The following is a 21,628-nucleotide window of genomic DNA, read 5'->3' as shown; positions in this document are numbered from 1 at the left end:
GAAGTCTTATACTCTGTTCTTAAATTTTAAGGTCTTTGGGTGAGCCTTCTCTGTGCTTTCAGTTTATAACTGTAATGCTTTATAACTGCTTTATAGGCTTATTTTCATTTAGAAGCAAAGGCATTTTTAGCAGGATCTGAGCAACTTGGACCTCTCTTTTTTTTCCTTAAACTGAGGTGTTGCATTACAGTTTTTTGGTCTTTGCCTCAGAGATTTAAAGCAAAATTAACTTATTTCTGATTACATTCCTGTGTAACAGGATAGTGGAACTGTCATTTGTTCATTGGAACGAATGCTCCTTCCTTGTGGTTGAGTTCTAGGCAATGAATGTGAAAAAGATTCTACCCATTTTTGTGTCAGGTACAAAATAGAATAATTTTATTACTTAACAGCATTGAACATTTGTGATCCTTCATCAAAACTTAGATTTTTAAAGGCTTTTTACATTAGCTGTACCACTTACTGATTTATCAAGTATTTATGCACCTTAACTACTTCAGTTTTTTAAAAAAATGTTTATCATACAAATGTTCTTTTTATGTGTTCATTGAAGACAGAGATAAAGAAATTAGATATGACATAAAGTAGAGAATCTAAATAGGACAAATCAAGTTATTTGAAAAGTTCAGAAACAGAAAGCCCAGCGAATCACAAAGCATCTAATTTTACTCCTCCTCCTTATGCATAAAGTAGTTGAAATTCTGCTTGATGGCTGTTGAACCCAGAAAAAGATAGTCATGTTTACTTGCCTGTTTATTTGCCTGTTAGTTACCTTAAAAAAGACAAAGTCAAGCTTAGCGTGCCATATTTAGTAGTTGTAAAAGTTGTCTTGCTGCCAAAAACCTAATTTCATCATGCATTCACGTTGTCATGAATTGGCCCTGTGATGTATATTTATGACCATTTACTTTAAAGTTAATAAATCTGTCTCATACATCTTCTAATCATTTGCTAATGATGAATATTAGTAGTGCTATCTTCCGTTCTCTTATCTTTCTACCATGCTTTTGAGATTCTGATGCTGGAGAGATAAGTTAAAAATCAAGAGGTAAAAAATGAGCCAGAACTTTTCTTGCACTTCATGAAAGAAAAGTATAAGAGCGTTTGTTGTGATCATGTTGATGGCTGAGATCACTTTCATGTTCACGAGCCTTTGTGACCAAAGTTCAAGTGTGAATTTCCTAGAAATTGCAGACTGTATTTCTCTTACAGTCTCTTCAATCTTCAGAGTATTGGAAGTGCTAGAGATTTTGTGCATTGTGTCTCTAGAGCCAAATGCTGTTGTGTGCACTTTATTTATAGTGCCAAATCCAACTCCAGCAGCAGTTTGGAGTGAGGGCATGAGGTGTGTTTTGTTGTTGCAAAAGAGCTCTTTGCAGAAAGAATGAAACAAGGTTCCCCAGGAGATGCGAGCCTTCTTTTGTGACTAATCACAGGTCTGTAGTGCTGGTTTGATTTTTCTGGCCCACACTGATGTTGGAGTTTTCAGTCCTAATTGCTTGGTGTCTGCTTGATTAATGGAATTAAGCTTAACTATTTTCCTTGTCAGTAAAGCAATTACTGACTTTGGTAGTAACTAGATGAGCTACTTTCTCTTGACAGTGCTTAACCTTGGAGGAGGATTCTTCCGAGGTCAATATGATGAAGGACGTTCATCTAGCTGCCCTGTGTGCATAAGGGACAGAACGTAGAATACAAAGGAAACTCAGACCTAGATATGTGCTAGGAAACTAAGTGGGATACAATCAAGTTAGTTGGTCAAAAATATGCAGTATTTAATTCTTCTCTTAGTTTTGTAGCAGTATTTCTCTATAATCCTTGCTAGCTATGCAAATTCAATATTACATCCAAATTCTTTCCAGGATAAAGTCAAGATGAGTGTCTACTGCTAGAGCAGTAACTAGAAGCTTACTCCAGGGAGCAGATGTGACAAATATACTTAATAGGATAATATTGAAAAAGGAGAAATACAGCAGGTATAAGCACAGTGGGCTCAGTTATGTCTCCTATAGCAGAACTGTTGTAGGCGTAGCGAAGAAGTATGCCGTGGAGCATGGATGCCTGGAGGCAATTATAAATTTAAAAATCATAAAGCCTGCAGGGTACCAAGGAGTGGGCAGCTGAGTGGAGAAAAGAATTTGCTGTAACTTTTAAAAGCCACAGTAAGTAAGGTGGTTTCTTACCCTCTCTTTCCCTATTTGGAAGTGCTTGCAATAAGCAGATGAGGGCTTTAAGCAGCACCTACAGCATGAAAAGATATGTGTGCAGGAGCTGTGGAAATTCAGTTCTCTGCACTCTTGTCCCTCACCTCCAGTCTATTTGTGGTGTGTTCTCCCATCCTTGCACGCTTTGCATAGATAGCTTCCTTGAAGCACCTCACTCCAGAATAGCCACAACTGCATTTTAGGGGTTACTTTCTGAAACTTTCAGTTGTTTCTGTTCTCTCTACAGATGTTGCTGATCAGTGAAGAGGTGTGTTGTGAGCTTCACTGCTTTCTTTATACACTAGATGTGGTAAAAAGGAATATAATTTATTCTAGCTAAATTCCATAACTAGGCAGTTGGCTTAGGGAATCATTGCACAGTTACTGAAAAGAGTCAATACTCTTTCTGAGCTACAACATTTCAACCCTCATCTCCTAATGAGTTCTTAGGATTTAATCCCATGCTTTGAAAATCAATTTAGATGAAGACAAGGCTGTCCTATGGTATCAGTCATAAGGTATTTAACGTAAACCTTCCACCAGATATTTTTCTTTATTTACTCCCAACAGTTCAGTTTGGTTGCTGAGGCATTGTGGGTTGCTGTTTTGATCCACTATTCACAGCATGAAAATATTTATTTTAACTGTTAATAGGACATCCCTGTAATCAAGGGCCATTTGTCTTTTTTTTTTTGAACTTAAACGAACCCCACCTTTTTGGTAAATTAAAATGAAGTGCTTTCATATTTCTTGCCAGATGAGGAGATTGACCTCCCGTGGTTTGATAGAAATATTTAGTAGATGTCCAGTTGCTATATTCAAAAGAGTAATTTTGTTATGACTGCTCCTCAATAGCATGTTATAGTTGATAAAAGCACATTTCTCAGTAACTGTTATAGTGATGCCAACTTCAAAGACAAAAAGTTAGTTAAAATAACACAAATTACTTGTTTTATATTCTTTAAATACGGAAGATCATCATGCTAATGGTTATGTTAGAAATTCAAATTGCCTTTTTTTTTTTTTTGTGTAGCAAATGACTGGCCAGTATTTAAATAGCGAATTAGAAGTTTACAGATGAAGCAAATATTTATGGCCGAAATTAGAGTTCGTACTGGATGGGGAGAGTCCAATTCTCTGTGGCTTTAGATCCAGGTGATGGCACTTCTTCCTGCAATATAAGGTTGCTCAGTTAGCTGGGAATGTAAGACAAGGTAGAGCATATAATAAAATATGTGCAGACTATGTAAAAAGTTTGTAATAGGCTACTTATCCCTGCAGCGTGGCAAAATGATAAATTATGCCATATAGCTGTAATGGCACTGTATTCTGTTTAGGTACTTGAGTCTAATGCCATTGCTTAGAAGTAAGTTGGGAAAAGACTGCAGTATGTGATTTGAATTTTTTTTTTTTATTATAATTCTTTATTATTATATTTGGTGTGATTATTGCAAGCAAGCACAGATATCTTATACCTGAAGAGGAAAAACCAGGAGGAAAGGAAACTAACAGTCTTAGAAGGAGACTTCCTCACCAAACTTCTTATAGACTAGCAATCAATAGGAGTATTTTATTCAGTCACCAGTAGTATTTAGGAAGGAACAACCTGATGATGAAATCCCTGCCTGGCATGAAAGCCAGTTTTCCTCCATACTGCTTGCTGCCTCCTTCATTTTGTCAGTCAGGGTCAGCATTAAAACCTTCATGTTCCTATCAATCCCATAAGTGGAATTCAGGTCTCAATCTCTTGTACAGTAAATTCTGCAGTGCCTCTATGCCTGACATGGATGCTGCAGTGGTACTTGCCTGCATATTTCTCTTTAATGTCTAATGTAGCTGTAGCCCAAGTATGGGATATTTCAGCAGGCCTGTGTTCTGAACACAATTTTGCAAGGTTCTCCTTTTAGGGATGAGTACCTCTGGGAAGTGCAAAGAAATTAAAACATGCAAGTGATTTATATTCAAATCCAAAAAGTTAGAAAATCATAGCTGATTCATAAAGCTGAATGCCATGTGAAAGCCAAACAAGTCAAAAATAAGAGATGAAACCCACCACCAAGTTCTTTAATGCTCTTTCATGGCAATGTAACATTGCTTGTCCCCAGGACTGCATTACATTATCTAGAAATTTAGCAAATTTTATTTTGGAGATTTAATGCCCCGTCTCATAGCCCATTTTTTAAGGAAGGCTGCAGGCTATCTGTGCTTATGTCTCTCCTGGGCTTCCGGAGGGCTGACTTTGAGCTGTTCAGGACACTGGTTGGCAGAGTCCCTTGGGAGGAGGTTCTGAAGGGCAGAGGAGTCCAGGAAGGCTGGGCACTCCTCAAGAAGGAAATCTTAGTGGCTCAGGAGCGGTCTGTCCCCATGTGCCCAAAGATGAGCCAGCATGGAAGAAGACCAGCCTGGCTGAACAGAGGGTTGTGTCTCAAGCTTAGGAAAAAAAAAGAGGGTTTATGATCTTTGGAAAAGAGGGCAGGCCACACAGAAGGATTATAAGGATGATGTAAGGATGTGTAGGGACAAAATTAGAAAAGCCAAAGCTCATCTGGACCTCAATCTGGCTACTGCTGTTAAAGATAACAAAAAATGTTTTTATAAATACATTAACACGAAAAGGAGGACTAAGGAGAATCTCCATTCTTAACTGGATGCGGGGGGAAACTTAGTGACAAGGGATGAGGAAAAGGCTGAGGTGCTTAATGCCTTCTTTGTGTCAGTCTTTACCGGCTAGACTAGTTGTTCTCTGGATACCCAGTACTGTGAGATGGTGGAAGGGGATGGGGAGCAGGATGTGGCCCTCACAATCCACGAGGAAATGGTTGGCAACCTGCTACAGCACTTGGATGTACGCAAGTCGATGGGGCCAGATGGGATCCACCCGAGGGTACTGCGAGAACTGGTGGAAGAGCTGACCAAGCCACTTTCCATCATTTATCGGCAGTCCTGGCTATCGGGGGAGGTCCCAGTCGACTGGCGGCTAGCAAATGTGACGGAAGATCACTACAAGAAGGGCCGGAAGGTTGACCCGGGAAACTATAGGCTTGTTAGTTTGACCTCAGGGCCAGGGAAGCTCACGGAGCAGATTATCTTGAGTGTCATCATGTGGCACTTACAGGGCAACCAGGTGATCAGGCCCAGTCAGCATGGGTTTATGAAAGGCAGGTCGTGCTTGATGAACCTGATCTCCTTCTATGACAAAGCGACACACTTAGTGGATGAGGGAGAGGCTGTGGATATGGTCTACCTTGACTTCAGTAAGGCTTTTGACACCATTTCCCACAGCATTCTCCTCAAGAAACTGGCTGCTATTGTCTTGGACTGGCGTATGCTTCGTTGGGTTAGAAACTGGCTGGGTAGCCGGGCCCAAAGAGTTGTGGTGAATGGAGTTAAATCCAGTTGGAGGCCAGTCACTAGTGGAGTCCCCCAGGGCTCAGTACTGGGGCCGGTTCTCTTTAATATCTTTATTGATGACCTGGATGGGGGGATTGAGTGCACCCTCAGTAAGTTTGCAGATGACACCAAGCTAAGTGCGTGTGTCGATCTGCTCGAGGGCAGGAAGGCTCTGCAGGAGGATCTGGATAGGCTGGAGCGATGGGCTGAGGTCAACTGTATGAAGTTCAACAAGGCCAAGTGCCGGGTCCTGCACCTGGGGCGCAACAACCCCAAGCAGAGCTACAGGCTGGGAGATGAGTGGTTAGAAAGCTGCCTGGCAGAGAAGGACCTGGGAGTACTGGTTGATAGTCAGCTGAATATGAGCCAGCAGTGTGCTCAGGTGGCCAAGGAGGCCAACAGCATCCTGGCTTGTATAAGAAGCAGTGTGGCCAGCAGGTCTAGGGAGGTGATTGTCCCCCTGTACTCAGCTCTGGTGAGGCTGCACCTCGAGTGCTGTGTTCAGTTTTGGGCCCCTCGCTACAAGAAGCACGTCGAGGTGCTCGAGCGAGTCCAGAGAAGGGCGACGAAGCTGGTGAGGGGTCTGGAGAACAAGTCTTACGAGGAGCGGCTGAGGGAGCTGGGATTGTTCAGCCTGGAGAAGAGGAGGCTCAGGGGAGACCTCATCGCTCTCTACAGGTACCTTAAAGGAGGCTGTAGAGAGGTGGGGGTTGGTCTATTCTCCCACGTGCCTGGTGACAGGACAAGGTGGAATGGGCTAAAGTTGTGCCAGGGGAGGTTTGGGTTGGATATTGGGAAGAACTTCTTTGCTGAAAGGGTCGTTAGGCATTGGAATGGGCTGCCCAGGGAAGTGGTTGAGTCGCCATCCCTGGAGGTCTTTAAGAGACGTTTAGATGTAGTCCTTAGTGATATGGTTTAGTGGAGGACTTGTTAGTGTTAGGTCAGAGGTTGGATTTGGTGATCTTGGAGGTCTCTTCCAGCCTAGATGATTCTGTGACGTAGTACAGGACTCTGTCACTGAATATGGTGAATATTGCACAGGGTAGGCTGCCTGGTGTCTATGACTGAACCCTGTAAAAATAACTTTCCAAGGCAAACCGAGGATTTTACTCTTTAAGGGAAGAAAAAGTCAAGCCAGTGCAATGTTTTGGTCCTATGCTGTAGGAATATTGCATGTAATTCATTATCATTATTCATGGTCACATTCACCACTGCAATAGATATCTAAATTAAGAGGAAAATTGGGCAATCATGTTTATGTGACTTCTGTCTTATCCTGCTATTTATTTCTCTCTATTGCAGCAGCTTGGTGTGTCCATCTGTCTTGATGGATTCCTGGTCCTCGGGGTGCTATGTCACTGGAGTGACCTGGCTCCTGGCAGAGGTTACCAGCGGGGCTGTGCTGGAAGAGCTCTCCTTAGAAACCCACACGTTGGGTTCAATTGGCAGTGAGCCTCAGTGTAGGGAGTGCCTTGCTGGAGCTGTGCGTTAACTTTGTAATGTAAATGCTGATCTGCTGCAGAAGGGAGAAGGCAACTCTCCTTCCTAGTCTGATCAAATTGACACCATGCATTTTGCAAGGCAGGCGAAAATACCACAGTGCTTTTGAACAAGTCAATTCTTTGTGTTTCTGCCTGAAGCCACGTGTCTTGAGTGAAACGAGGGTGTATTGATTTGCTGTAACCACCTATTGACCTCTGCATCATTCACATCTGAATCGCACAAGAGGGAATGCTATTCTTTTCATCTTTTTGTTGTTGAGTTATGTAAGATATATGTATGCTCCATGTATATACAACCTGGTTAATTCACTCTTAAGATTCTTGCTGCTGTTTATTTTTTCATTTATGTTCTAGAAAAAACTAATTTTTCCATCTTTAGTTTGTATTCCAAAGTCAAATTGTGCTTAGCATGACAGTTTTCTTGTTCTATTGCATGTCATCTTAAGTATGAAGCAAATCCTTTATAGTGTCTTTGCACATACTTAATTTCATTTTTGCAGAGATTATCTATGTGAAAGACTCCTATCCTTTCTGAATCTGAACTTCAGAGGTGTAAGATCATGTGAAAGTCAATTGGATATTTTTCCTTCCAGAGGAGATGGAATAACTTTTTTCCTTTTTTTAGTCAGTTTTGATTTTCTTTCTTTCCTTTTTTTTCTTTTCTTTTTTTTTTTTTTTAAGTCAGACATTGATTCTTCACTTGTGTGCAGTTCCTTAGCATTCAGTTACTTCTGGATTTATACTTGATAAAAAGTTGTGGGGGAGGTTGAATAGGTTATTTACAGCACTAAGTTTTTAGATGTACAGTTCTGCTATTAGTTTTATGACTTCTTCATTAAGTCTTGCTAAATGGGGAAGCTCTTATGCCTGGATTTGCCAGGCATGCAATTCAGAACAGAACTCCCAAAACCAGTTGTGAGCAGTCACGTAATTGTAACTCTGTGTTGCAGTCTGCTGTGCTGACCTTCCTTTTTGTACCGTTGATGAAAGTACTTTTTCAGTTGATGGTCATTGCATTTTGCAGGCTGCCATTAGTAACATTACTGATGGACAGAAAGTACGCTTAGCTGATTATATTACTTTTATCCAGTTTTATGTTATTATTTAATATTTGTGAGAAAATGCGCCAAACTAGTTTAATATCAAAATGTAACAAAAAGTTCCCATGTACGTGATCCTCTGCAGCACTGTCTTTAATGCATTGGTAGTATGTTATTCTTCAGCAGGGTTTGAAATTCCCATTTGTGGATCTTGGTATCTACAAGAGTATTTGGAAGGAATGGCACCAGTAACATAACAGAGTTTCTGCTCGTTTCCGTCTGTTGAAGATCAGGTATTTACATGAGGGCTTGCAGTGTCAGAATATGAATTTCTCTGGACTTCAGCACTCAAATATTTCATTTGTGTATGAGCTGTAGTTTTCACTGTAAGATTCCATTCTCATTACCAGCAGTGGTTGTGGAGTTACTTTTACAGAAAATAATGACAAATGTGATCAGGAAAATTTTAGTAGGAATCACAGAATTGTAGGGGCTGGAAGGGACCTCAAGAGATCATCGGGTCCAACCCCCCCTGCCAAAGCAGGTTCTCTAGAGCAGGTTGCCCAGGTAGGCATCCAGACAGGCCTTGAGTATCTCCAGAGAAGGAGACTCCACAACCTCCCTGGGCAGCCTGTTCCAGTGCTCCAGAAAATTACATAAATAGTGTAAAGATAGATGTCTTACAGCAAGTGTCGTATTTCTGGAATTTGTGATCCAACATTGGCATATCTACAGAACTGCTGTCATTGTAGATGCTGTATTAAATATTTGTCAATGTAGAGATTATTTCTTCTGTATTTTTTTTTCTTCCACAAATGCAGAATTTCTCTGCACTACATGCTGCATTATATTTTCATGTGAAAGAGCCACTGAAGAAGTCATTAGTTTATTCAAAGCCATTTTACTGGAAGCATTGGTACAATAATGTACATAGATGCATAAATGCTATTACCTTTTACAGAATTCTGCAGAATGGCACCTATCCAGAGCATTTTTGTTTACATGTATTGAAAGACCTAGGATATATGTTTTTTGATGGTAACAGAAAATTGGGAAACAAACTATCTAAGTATGAAGCCTGAGAGTAAAATTAATGTGAATATTTAAAGTCCTGAGTCATGCAGCCTCATTATAATCCAGTCTAGAACCTATTTTTTATGCGTACTAGCACCTCTGAAATCTATTTAAGTACGGTTTTCTTTCTGTATTTGTATTTTTTCTCTGCTAGAGCAGTAGAATGAATCCTTATTGTAAAGGAGAATCGGGATCTAAACTTTGTCGTGCAGGAAGACAGAATGAGTCTCAGACAGACTCTAGTTAAGTCACTCTTGTAGGATGGTTTTACTCTCTCATAATATTTTTTTTTTTTTTGTAAGTGGTTAATTTGGAAAAGAACAGTATTTGAACATGATTTTACATGCTTCATTGTCTGATGGATGTTTTAAGTCTTAGTAGGGTCTATTACAGATCACTAGTGAATTTTAAATGAGTCTTTTTTAAGGAGGGAAAAAAAATGATATTTTATTAGAATTAACTTTATGACTTAAATTTTGAATGCATGCTCTTCTTGCTGGCTGTGTCGGAGCACCATCAAGACTGGGTAGCCTAGAAAGTTTTGTAAGGTGTGATCTAAGACTAGACCTTGCCCTTTGCTTCTGTGCATTTTTGTCTTAATTTTACTTCCTGTAGGAATGCACTATGCTTTTGTAGAGAAGGAGAAGCTCCTCACTTGGCATGTGGCACAAGGCCACACTGGGCATAAATAGCTCCTTGCTGCATCACACAGCCGGGTTCCATGCGCAGGCTGCTGCACTGCTCTGCAACATCTACAAAATTATCATGGGAAAGACAGTGCCCAGAGGATTTGCTGTCAGGGATTTGGGCAGGGTACCGTGCTGATTTTAATTAAAAAGTATTTCCTAATGATGCATTTTTTTTATCACATCCGATTATTGTGATGGGAGGGGAAGACCGACAGCATTTTGCCAGCAAAGGAGGTAAAACTGCACTACCACAGCATGCTCCCCAAGATGTCCTGCCAATGTCTGTGAACTCAGAGAAGTTCAGACATTGTGTGTTAGCTCCTACTGTGTGCTGCAAATAGTAGCGGGCTGTTGCTGGTCAGTGTTTTCATTCTGTGTTGTTGATACTTGTATGAATAGATTTTTGCTTAAAGATGCTCTAGCAAGATTTTGCAGGGCTACAGCTGCCTTCTTGCTGCCATCATCAACTTACAAACCCTGGGTAAACTACAGAGTTAGCAGCCCTGCAAGATTGCTAGTCACTTATGAGTCTGTAGGTTTTGTTTTAAGGTTGTTGTGTGATAGATTTTTGTGGATTGGAAAGAGATTTTAAGAAATGCTAAATTAAATATATTTTCTTTTAGATAGGATTTTTAAGTCTTCGAGGGGAGGGGGGAGGCAGTTCTCTGTTCTGTACTTTTTAAGGGAAGTGTAGAACAGAGAAAAAAGTAGATCAGAAACTGAGGCTCCATAGAGCACTAGCTGGTTTTAGTCAGTCACTGGGAATTTTGGGGGGAAGTATCAGCGAATAAACATTTAACAAATGTTAGTGTGTGTGCAACTGAAAGAGAACATTTATGAGATTAAGCAATACGTGGGGCAAATAACATCTGCAATTGTTGCAGAATTGACTGCTGTTGCCTTCATAATTGGGCTTTTTGCTTCCATAACCAGTGGAATATATTCAGTCAGTTTGTCTTTACCCATCAGCAGGGCAGCAAAACTATTCTAGTTCTGCCTTTTTCATTTGGAAAACTTTTCTGTTTATTTTGCAAGCACTTCTGCAGTTAGTGTAATATGCCCACGCAAATCATACAGACACGCAGTGAAGTACAAATAAAGTGAAAATCCATCTACTGCCAGGGTACTTGTTTTCCAAAGTTAATTCTTAAAACCCCAACCCATACTGGCTAGATCAGTATGATCTGATAGCTGAGAATGATTTTAAAGACTGTTTTGTTGTTAGTGGCTCTGTTGGTGCTTCAAATGACAATTCGGTGAATTAAAAGAGAAAGTAAAAGCAGCACATGATTCCCATATGGCCATAGGAGTAACACTTGTACCAGATTTTGCAAGAGATCAGTTGGTTTGTTTTTAACTATCCATTTTCTGACTTGCTGGCAACTACTGCTGTAACTTTTTTTTTTTTCCTTTTTCTGTCAGTTGAGTAATGTGTGGTTGTACGGAAGGCATTAATAGTAGCTTAAATAGGCCTTCACAGGCACACACGCTGTTTCAAGTGGGAATGATTTAAAATGGAGTGATTTCCTAGTAGCCAGCCTCTGGGCGTCAGGTTTCCTGCTAAAAGGCCGGCGAAGGCCTCCTGCGAAAACAAGCTGCATATGGCGAGCCCCAGGTCATGAGGGAGCCGAGGAGGCTTTCTGGAGCACCGGCTGCTTTTACAGCTTTGCAATCTGTTTGGTGACAGAATAGCCGCTCTCCCTGGCGGTGGGAAGGGAGAGGGCCGGGTGACGAGAGGTGCGTGAGGATTTTTGGGCTGGGGCAGCCACAGAGGTGGCGGTGGCTTTGTAGAGGGGAGGCCTCCGGGAAGGGGGAGTGTGCTTGGCTGCGGAGCTGCACGAGGGCTGCTGGAAGGGAGGATGCTGATTAAAATAATAAACAAATGTCGGGGATAGATTACCACACGGCTGTCAGAGCCGCCGGGACCAAAGGAGGAGATCCCCAGCGAAGGCTTTGGAGGTTGCAGCATGATCTTTTGCCGGAGACTTCTTTTTATTATTGTTTACTAAATGAAGGAAGTGACTTTTTAGATTACTTTTAACGGGCCTTAGCTGTTCTGTGGTGCGGCATCCCCGAGCAAAGCGGGTCGGGTGAGGAGGCTTGGACGTGGCCTGGCCATCACCACAGCAACAGCAGCCTGCTGGTGGCCTCCTGCCCAGCCCTGCTGCCACACGTCCTGGGCTGAAGTGTGCCTCGTCCCACTTCGACTTCTCTGAAAAGCTGGCTTTTGGTGCTTTCTAGAAGCAGAAGTTTCTCTGGGGATTTTCTTTTTTTTTTTTCCTTCCTTTTTTTTTTTTTTCTTGAGAGGAGCAACATGGAAGGACTTGCTCCTCCTCCCCACCCCCTGCACCCACGGCGCACCAGCAGAGTATAGCTTCTCTTGCTCAGGGTAATTGAGACCAAACGTTGAGCTTCTGGCCTGCCAGAAAGCCCTTGGAGCCTGCACGCCATTGCCGAGGTGAGCTGGAGGCAGTCCTGGCCAGGCGTGGGGAAGAGCAGATCCCCCCAGCCCCATGGGAGCAGGCTAACCCTTCCAGGAGCATCACCTGGCATCAGCGGCTCAAGCCCGCTCGCCCAGCCCCAGGGAACAACCAGGTACCAGGGGGCTGCTACAATGGTGCTGTGTGAGCTGCCCCTGGGGGAACATCGCCTGAGAGAGGGCCACACGCAGGAGCTCCCAGAGGCGTTTGAGACTGTATAGGTGGAAAAAGAGAGAAACCTTTCAAAGGCAACAGACCTGGCTTGGAGGACCTCCCAGGAAAATGTAGGCTTCGAGGGACGCTTGATCATGATTGGCTTGAACTTCAGCTTACGTGAGTTGCTGACAAAATTTGAAAAGGTATGATGCACAAGGTTTGGGTACTTGATTATGCCTTTGAAAAGTGTGCAGCAAAACGGGCAGGTTCATGTTGAACTTGGGAGTTTTTCCTGTGTTGCTGTTAAGGTTCTCATGGGACCCCCGTTTGAGCACCTCTCAAATATGGAAATCTAATGCTTCTTTCCTTCCCCATTTTAGGTCCTACCGGATTAGTTTTAGAGCATTTGTTCTGATTATGGTCATCTTTATCTTTTTTTAAAGGAAATGATAGAAAAGTTTGGCCTTAGCTACACTAAGAACATGAGAGCTTTCCAGGATGCTTGTGACTTGAGTTCACTATTGACATAAAGGAAGTGCTCTGTGGTTTGCTGTTAAATTTAGTTGGATGCTATCATAGTCAAATTGGAAGATCTCTTGATGGCTTTTATGAGTAGAATTACTTCCCAGGAGTGTGCCACTTTTCCCATTCTTTCATCTAGTCTTGTGTTCTGTCTAGTTGTTCTCTCCTACCAGGAAATTTGGTAACAGTGATGCTGAGAGGCAGGAGGCTTGGCTTTGTCGTGATTACATTGATTAGTGAGAGACATGAGGCTTCTCAAAACCAGATTGTTTTCATCTAGTTGACAGCACTTCTGATGAAACCCAGACTGTACATTTGCAGTGATCTTTAGCTTGGCTTTACTTATTATATTTTCTGTTGTTTTTTATAGTACATTTCTCTATACAAACTTCCTGTGCCATGCAAGTCTTTTAAAAAAATATGTGGTAGTCTATTTACACATTGATTAAAAAAGTTGTGATCACACAGCAGGAAAGCAGATTGTAAAGAATGATTGTGGCTTTCTATCCTAAAGATCAAAATTTTAATACAGCTTTTTAATATAAATCAGCACTGGTCACCTGAACAGTGGTGTAAAGGATAGTACTAAATGAACCTAAATGCCTCATAAAACAAAATGAAGCTAGAGGTGTTTTGGGTTTGTTGTAATGATTTCGATTAATTTCGAAATCATAATAAGCCTGTGTTACAGAAGACTGTTATGAATTGGTTTGGTGGTGTTTCGTTTTCTAAATTCTAAATGTTTTGTTTTCTAAATTCTTCTGTTCTTCCTTTATTACGGAAGCAAACTTTGAAGCTAATGAGACCAATACGGTTCGTTATCCCATGAACATGATTTTTTTTCCAAAAATAGCTATTAATAATAGGTGAAAACATTTGTGACAGGATTTCATCACCATGTGGAACACTTTCTCCTCCCTTTCCCAGCCTGTCAGCTGGGCTTCACTGTTCTCTGGTAATTGTGCCATTAGCCTTAAAGACTAGGACACATACTGGAGTTTTGAGATGCTTCCTGACATTGTTAAGACCCCAGTTTTGAAACCAGTGTTTCAATTTTTTTGTACTGTACACTCCCTGGCATTTGCAAATCCCATGCTGTCCCTTGTGATTTTGAATATTTGCCTTATTTTGTGTCAAAGGAATTGTTTGTAGCAATTCTTCAACAAAATCATATCTTGCAGGTCTTGCAGCTGCCATAGTTTCTACCTTTAAGGTTACTGTGTCATTCTGGTGTCTTGTGGTGAAGTTTGTAACACTATGTCGGAGAAAGCTAACATTTCAGAGTTGGTGAACTTCAATCACAAATTCTAATCAGTGCTTATTGAGCAAGATTTTTTTCCTTTTTTTTTTTTTTTTTTTTTTTTGCTCCAGCAAGTTTCACTCCTTCCCCTCTGCTTCATTTCTCACTCACACGATGCCCCCCACACCCATCCTGTTCTTTCTTACTGAGGAGTTTGCTGCCAGGAGAAACACCATTATGACAGTGATCCTGGCTGCAAGCTGCCTTTAACTTTCATGAATATGTGTTGTAAGGAGCGAATTGCGAGTGCTGTTACTGTGGTGGTAATGCAGAAGCCAGATGGCATTTGCAGAAACTTGCATGACACTCCCTTCCTATGCAAAAGGAGAGCCGCATTATACTTGAGTGGGCAGGGCTGCTTTGACTTCGTTCAGTCTGAATTATGTGACTGCTGGAATTAGTATTAATGGGTTTATGATGCCCCCCAGATGTTCAGTCGGTGCCATGCGATGGAGCCACAGAGGTTGTCAAACACAAGCTGCCATTCCCAGCCCTAGTGAGTGCGTCATTATTCTTGTGATGAAATGAGTCCTTACCCACACCGTGTGTCACCTGTGAAGGTATTATCCATTGGTACAGGCTGAGACAGCTTTTTGAAACTGTTGTTGCAAGGCTTTTGGTAGTTCGAGCATGTGAAATTTAGATGTAAAAGAAATCCCAGAATGGTTTTCCCTCTATGCTTTTTTTCTCCTGAAATATCTAAGAGCTTAAGTTGTAATTAAGTTTCTGTTATATCTAAACTTAATTGCTTTTGTGAATTGCTTTGAACTCATACCGTAGTCACAGTGGCTGTAGTGGTAGACAGTGCGGTCTGTGTATGACATTTTAGGCTTAGTGGCTGTCTTTGTACACGATTCTGCCAGTGGTGGATTTATGATAATGGCAATTCTGCCCAAGGGTTCTGCATGTGTACTGCGCTTCTGAATGTGGGTTTGTTATAAACTGATTGCTTAACAGCAGACTGTCACGGCGGGCCTCTGCAGATGGGATGAGGTTTTCTAAAGCTGATTGTCCCCTGAAAGCATAGGAGAGACTCTCTGGATGAGCTGAGTGCCTGGATTCTTCAGAGCCTTTTTTTTTCAAACTCTTTTCAGCAGCCCCTCTCTTTCCTATCCTCAGCATTTGCAAGGAAAAGAGCAATGGAAGTCCCATTTCCCTTTCAAATGGGAAATATGCCTATATCATGCCCTAATTCTTACTCCCTCCCCCTTAAGAGTTATCAAAAAATGAAAATTTCTGAGTGCAGCAGAGGCTGAAGTGAACATCTGACACAGCAGTGTACCCAACACCAGTTGGCAGCAGCAGGTAAAACATATCTGGTTCAATATACAGTCTGCTATTTTTAAAAAAATAATTAAAAAAAATCCATTCCTCTGCCACCTGCTGTGAGACCTCAAAGAAGGATGTTCTGGCATGCAGTTATGTCCTTTGGTTGGCACTGACGCTTTGCATTCCAGCTGTTCCAGCTGGAATAGTTTTCTGCAGATACTTTGGTGAGCAGTCATCAGTTTTAGAGGTCAGGAATAAAGCAGGCAAGTGCAGTATTTCTGTAACTATGTCTTTGCTGACTTAAACCTTGCCGTTGGAGGAAGTGGGCAGTCATTCTTGGGGGACTTGCAGTTCCCTCTACCTGAATTGAGTCTGCTGTCCTGTTCCAGTCACAGGGCATGATTTGTGTTGGATGGGAGGAGTACAGAATTGTTATAGAATCATTAAGGTTGGAAAAGCCCTCCAAGATCATCTGGTCCAACGATCCCCCTACCACCAGTGTCACCCACTAAACCATGTCTCTAAGCACCACATCCAGCTTTCCAACCTTTCTGTCCTGAGCCTGGGTGAAAACCTTTGTTGGGGAAAATGCAGTTCTCGAGCTATTTTTCATTTGTGAGTAGTCAATCTCAGCCCTACCAACTCCTCTTAAGATCTTTACGTGGTTCAAAAGCCACAGCAGCTTGCATGTTCTGTGGCTTGTACTTAGGGATAAAAATTGCTTAGCAGTCTGTGCGCCATCATAAAGTGCTGCTAGTCCTGTGGAACAGCGTCAGCATTAGACCTGCACATCCATTTCTTAGAAACCACGTGTTGTTTATGTGCCACCACTTCCCACCCCTGCTCTGTATTGAGATCCTTACAGAAATTGAGTGGAATTATGTTTCCTAATAAACATTAAAAATAAATAAATACATTTAAAAAAAGGGGGGGATGTGATACAGAATGTTGCTGTGTAGATTGAGTTTAAAAAAATCAGAGTAAATAGCTGATAAGTCCTAAGTAACTGTTTGAAAAACAAATAAAGCCTAATGCTACATTTTTGTAAGAGACTAAAGTTAAGTTTAGTGTAATAACATATATATATGTATACATATATATATATATATATAAAAGCTTGAATTAAGCGATCTTGACAATAGAATCTGTAACTTTATAATAACATCTTTTTATTTAGCCTATCGAGTAAAATAATTTCTCTGCATTAGATCTTTGTATCATAAAGCTCAAGCACTCTAGGACTCTTAATGGTGCAAAAGGAATTGAGTAAAGTTTTGTCTATTATAAAATGTATCTTGCTTATTCCACTTCAAGATTGGGTGGAAATGTGGAGTTCTCTTCAACCAGTCATGTTTTTGCCTTCAACTGAAGGGTTCAGGCCCTTTAAAGAGGAAAATTTTTTGCCAGTGTTAATGGCGATGTACCAATGAACATGGTATAAACACAAAATCAGAAAAGACATGAGTGGGAATGAATGTGCTAACAGCCGTGGGAGGTTGCAGAGTGAATTAAAGGGCCCATGGTCATTCAGAAAAAAGGTGCTGGAATGACTAACATCATGGGAATGCTGTTGTGTTTTTGTTTTTTTTTTTTTTAATGTATCTAGAGTTATCTTTGAAACTATCATCTTAATAGTTTCTAAAGGACAATTGTTTCTACTACTGCGATGTTTAAGGTATCCTTGCTGTTTTTAAAGGGGGAAGATAGTGAATAAAGAAAAAAAAAACAATAGCTGATTTACCTTGGAGTTGGAATCACAATGTTTGGTTCTGTTCAAGTCTGTCACATGCTTTCATTTACCCTGGGGAAGTCAACTTAATCTGCCTTCGGGCTCTTCCAGTAGCAACTGCAACGGGAATCAGCTTCCTCTTTGGGTCCTTTTCAGAACTGCCATCCACAGCGTTATCAAGTCCTTCACCCCTTACTTATATATTCTATGAAGTTGCATGCTCTTCAGTTGTGACGTGTTATTTTAATATTTTGATTGAAATAGAAGCAAGAAGTAGGCTCCTTGTTATGGAGACAAGCTTTAAAATCAGATCCAAGCATAAAATGAAAGCTTGAATCCTGCAGGTATGTCATTTTCCATGACAGGGCTAAAGAGGGAGAGAACCAGAAAAGTCTACGGTTCAGAACGGAGATGAGAGGATTTTGAAATCACCAGACCAAAGTGGAAAAGACAGGCAGCAGTTTGCTCTTTATTCTTAAACGGAACTTAAAAAAAAAAAAAAAAAAGTGGCAATCTTCTAATACCCTGGCTGGGTAAAGTAGATAAATGTCAGCCTAGTTATTTCTTCTCCTTTCTATCTTTGAAAACTTTGAAACTTGTACCTTGATTTGTATATAGGATGAATTGTTTCTTTGAAGAGCATTATTTTAATTTAGGACAGTAATCCTGCAGTGCTTGTGCATGTAAACAGATCTGGTGACCTCACACCAATAAATCATCATTGCAGTTTAGTAGATCTGTGCACATAAATATTTGCAGGATTACCAAAATGGGACCTTGAGGTATCTTTATGGTATCTCTACCTCAAAAAACTAAGTTGATAAAACTGTGTAACTGCAGATTAAGAACTATGAATTTCTTCTGGCTTTAAAAAAAAAAAAAAAAAGCCTTCTCTGTTTATACTTGTGTTTTGCATTCACCAGGAGAGAGCTCTGGACCAGATCCGCTCTGTGCTGGGCTAAGAAGACAGACTGTTTCACAGTTGTGATTACAGGGCAGCGTTTATAATCGCCTTTAAAGTACTGACAAACTGAAATTGGCTTACCCTTACTAGAGTTAATCTTAGTTGGGGCATGAGCAGTGATAATCAAATTTTTCATCCTCTTTGCCACATAGACAAAGATGAAGAATGTGGTGAATCAGTGACCAGTGACCAGCGAGAACATGTCTACACATTTCATAACAATTGAGAGAAAGATTATGACAATACAGTGAGTAAGGGAGATTGTACTGGTAGTAATTAATTAATCAGTAGATTAATTGGTAGCAATCCTGGAACAAGATCATCATCCCTATTTGTTAGTCTTCCAACAAAGGAAAATACTAGAATAAAAAAGCTTCAAGCTCTTTTGTGTCATTATTGGGGGTTAAGGAAGTTTGTGGCCATCTGTTGCCATTAGCCATCTTTTACCTGCTTGCTGCACCTCTTCTGTGTGCACACTGAAGTGGGACACATCTGGATTTGTCCCTTTTTTTTTTTTTTTTAATTTTTAGAGGGCTGTGATACATCTGCATTCATTAACCTTAATATCAGTCCTGTTTGTTTATCCATCAGCTGGCAGTGCTTTTTCTTCCAGGAAAGTTGAAATCAGAAGAGAGGAAGAGAAGTTAATTAGCAAAGTTGATTCTTTGAACTGAGCTGTCACAATGTGGCCATCACAGATGGGACTCAAGAATGTGCACAGCAGATTTACGGTGCCATAATCAGTGTAACACAATAACTGGCAAATACAGGAATAAGACCCATTTTCAGCGAAGCATCATTTTGAACTGTTAAGCATGCATATCCTCTCACATGTAATCAAAGCTAGAAGGTTTTATGCAGGTTCTTAATAGCATTTGAATGAGCACCGTGACTGTAGAATGGAAGGTTGGAGGCCAGTTGGTGATGTAACTTCAGAGAAGCACAGAAATGGATTTGGCATGGCCAGACTCCTGTAGTACAGATCAGTGTGCAATTAAAATCGAATCTGCTGTCTGCAGTTGCATCTCCTGCTGTTCAGAGTTGAGCTGGTTTTCAGCGGGTCTCCTTGCATGTTTGAGTCATAAGGTCAGGAGCTGCAGATGTTCTCAGATAAGCATCTGATTTGCCTAACTGCTGACTATGCTGTCTTACTTGTATTTGTTATCGTCAATCACTTCCATTTCTGTTCTTCATTTTAAATGTCATTACTTGTATGTATATTCAAGACGGTGTTTTTTATCAGCATGGCTTAAAGACAAGAAGAGTGTCTTTTTACCTGTTTTATATTGGTGAAAAACCAGGCAAAGCATAGGTAGCTGTCCAAAGTCACATAGCAGCTCAGCTGGAGAGCTTCACTGATACCTCCCCACCCACTCTCTGTCTCTTTCTCTCCCCCTGCTTTCATCCTCTGTCTCTCCTCTCTCCACCTCTCCAGCTGTATCCTTACTTCTTTTTTCATTTTTCCCTAACTGATAAAAGCTTTCATGCTATCTCAGTTTCACAGCAACTTTTCCATTGCTTCCAACTGTCCATTGCAGATGTGCAAGCAGCCATTCTGAGATGCAGGACTACGTCCTAAGGACAGGGAGGTACAAGAATCCCCTCCTCTCCTTCTCCTGTGAACAGATAGAAAGTACTGAGGAGTTGTCTGGAAAAATAAAATCCTTTAAAGGATTTCAGTTATTGAATTTCTTCCTTTGCAAAAGAAGTTTGTTTACATCTGCATCAAGTTTCTGTCACAATCTTTGCTGATTAATTCCATTGAGACAGCTAGTAGAGCTTCTGGCTCTCTAAACATTTACATTTCTCTATTAGGGCATACGTAGAAAGCATCGGTGGTGATACAGGAGATTGTCTGATGCTATTATAACGTGTTTTAAAAATAATACTTCACTTTGTTAGATGTAGACAATGTCCGTAATGTGTTTCTTGAGGCAGATGAATAGGAGAATAAATTATGTTTTTGGAGAAGAAAATGTTTATTTTCAGCGGGGAAGAGAAATGAGCAAGCTGAACTGAAATTACAAGCACGTTTCTTTCTGTTCAGCACTTAATACATAAATCAGATTATAATACATCACGTCATTTTATGTCTATATCCCTATATGTTGCAGGACATGGTATACACCAGCTGAATTGTAAAAATGGGCTTGCTGTAGCTATAGTCATTCAGTTGCAGTTTAGAGACTTAAGTTTTAAATAGAAGCTTTCATTGCATATGGCTTAAAACACTGTATAGAGTTTGAATTTGACTGCTCTGCATAAAGTTTCTGCAATCTTATATTTCAAAGAGGAAAGAGACAGAACAGCTAAGGCTGCAGCTGTGAACTTCTGAGCAGGAGAAGATCTCCAGTACATTTGCAAATGTTGCACTTGGCGGAAGTGTGTGGGAAACAAGAAACAATTAGTTACCTTAATACAAAAGACAGGCAGAGAATGTAGTGTTCATAGCTGTAAATGCCGTTTCAGAGCCAAGGATGACTTTCAAACTCCTTTTCTCTCACTAAAGAAAGCGGGACCTTTTATAATGACATTAATGGCATTGCAGGTTTTCTTCTCTGCATCTCTTTCCAGAGTTGCCCAAGAAAGTCAGACTATGTGCTCTGTCCAAGAGGATAGGAATATTAATAGGAATAAGCTCTTCCTTAATTTACTGAAATAAGATGTCTGGACTTGTCGATATTTCAGGACATCCAGGCTGAAATTGATGCCCATAATGACATCTTTAAAAGCATTGATGGAAACAGACAGAAGATGGTGAAAGCCTTGGGAAACTCTGAGGAAGCTGCCCTGCTCCAGCACCGACTTGATGACATGAACCATCGATGGAATGACCTGAAGGCGAAGTCGGCTAACATCAGGTAAGTAATTACAGTGTCAAGACGTGAATGGGGCAGATTTGTCTTCTGAAAGGCTTGAGAAATTTCACCGCAGCACTAAAGTGAAATCTCCATTTTCTTCTGTGAAGGACCCTGAGCACAGATGTAGAGACTTGGTGCATTAGCTTACCGTGCACGCTTAACTATTTGTTCCCTCCCCAGAGTTGTGCAGACATAACTTGCCAATCTGTACTAAATGTTCCAGAAAGTATGTTGAATCTTTCCTTATTTTAAATCGATGGCAATGTCAATGAAGTCGTTCTGTGAATCTGCAATTACCTGAGGAGAAATCAGGGTTTTGTTTTTGCCACTGAAATGAATACCTTGGTAGGATTTGTATCCTAAGTATGTTCATGTGTATTGGTGGTAGAATTTTTTGACTGCTGCTATTCCACTAAGAAATGTTTTAAAATATGTATTCATCAAGCCG

General features: G+C 40.8%; 1 protein-coding gene across 6 annotated transcripts in view; it reads left to right on the top strand.

Moving 5' to 3' along the window:
* Nucleotides 1-21,628, top strand: part of UTRN (utrophin) — a 370,686-nt gene that overhangs the window by 222,062 nt on the left and 126,996 nt on the right. For 5 of the 6 annotated variants that reach the window (XM_050709839.1, XM_035538805.2, XM_050709840.1 and 2 more), the window contains one exon: nucleotides 21,008-21,180. In XM_050709839.1, coding sequence (XP_050565796.1) covers nucleotides 21,008-21,180 — 173 coding nt within the window. Of the gene's footprint in view, nucleotides 1-11,377; nucleotides 12,739-21,007; nucleotides 21,181-21,628 lie in introns of those variants that run through there. The other variant, XM_035538808.2, reaches the window with a different exon arrangement.

Source organism: Cygnus atratus, chromosome 3 (assembly GCF_013377495.2).
Source record: "Cygnus atratus isolate AKBS03 ecotype Queensland, Australia chromosome 3, CAtr_DNAZoo_HiC_assembly, whole genome shotgun sequence".
NCBI classification, from domain to species: Eukaryota; Metazoa; Chordata; class Aves; order Anseriformes; family Anatidae; genus Cygnus; species Cygnus atratus.
This window is presented reverse-complemented; position numbering and strand designations above follow the sequence as displayed.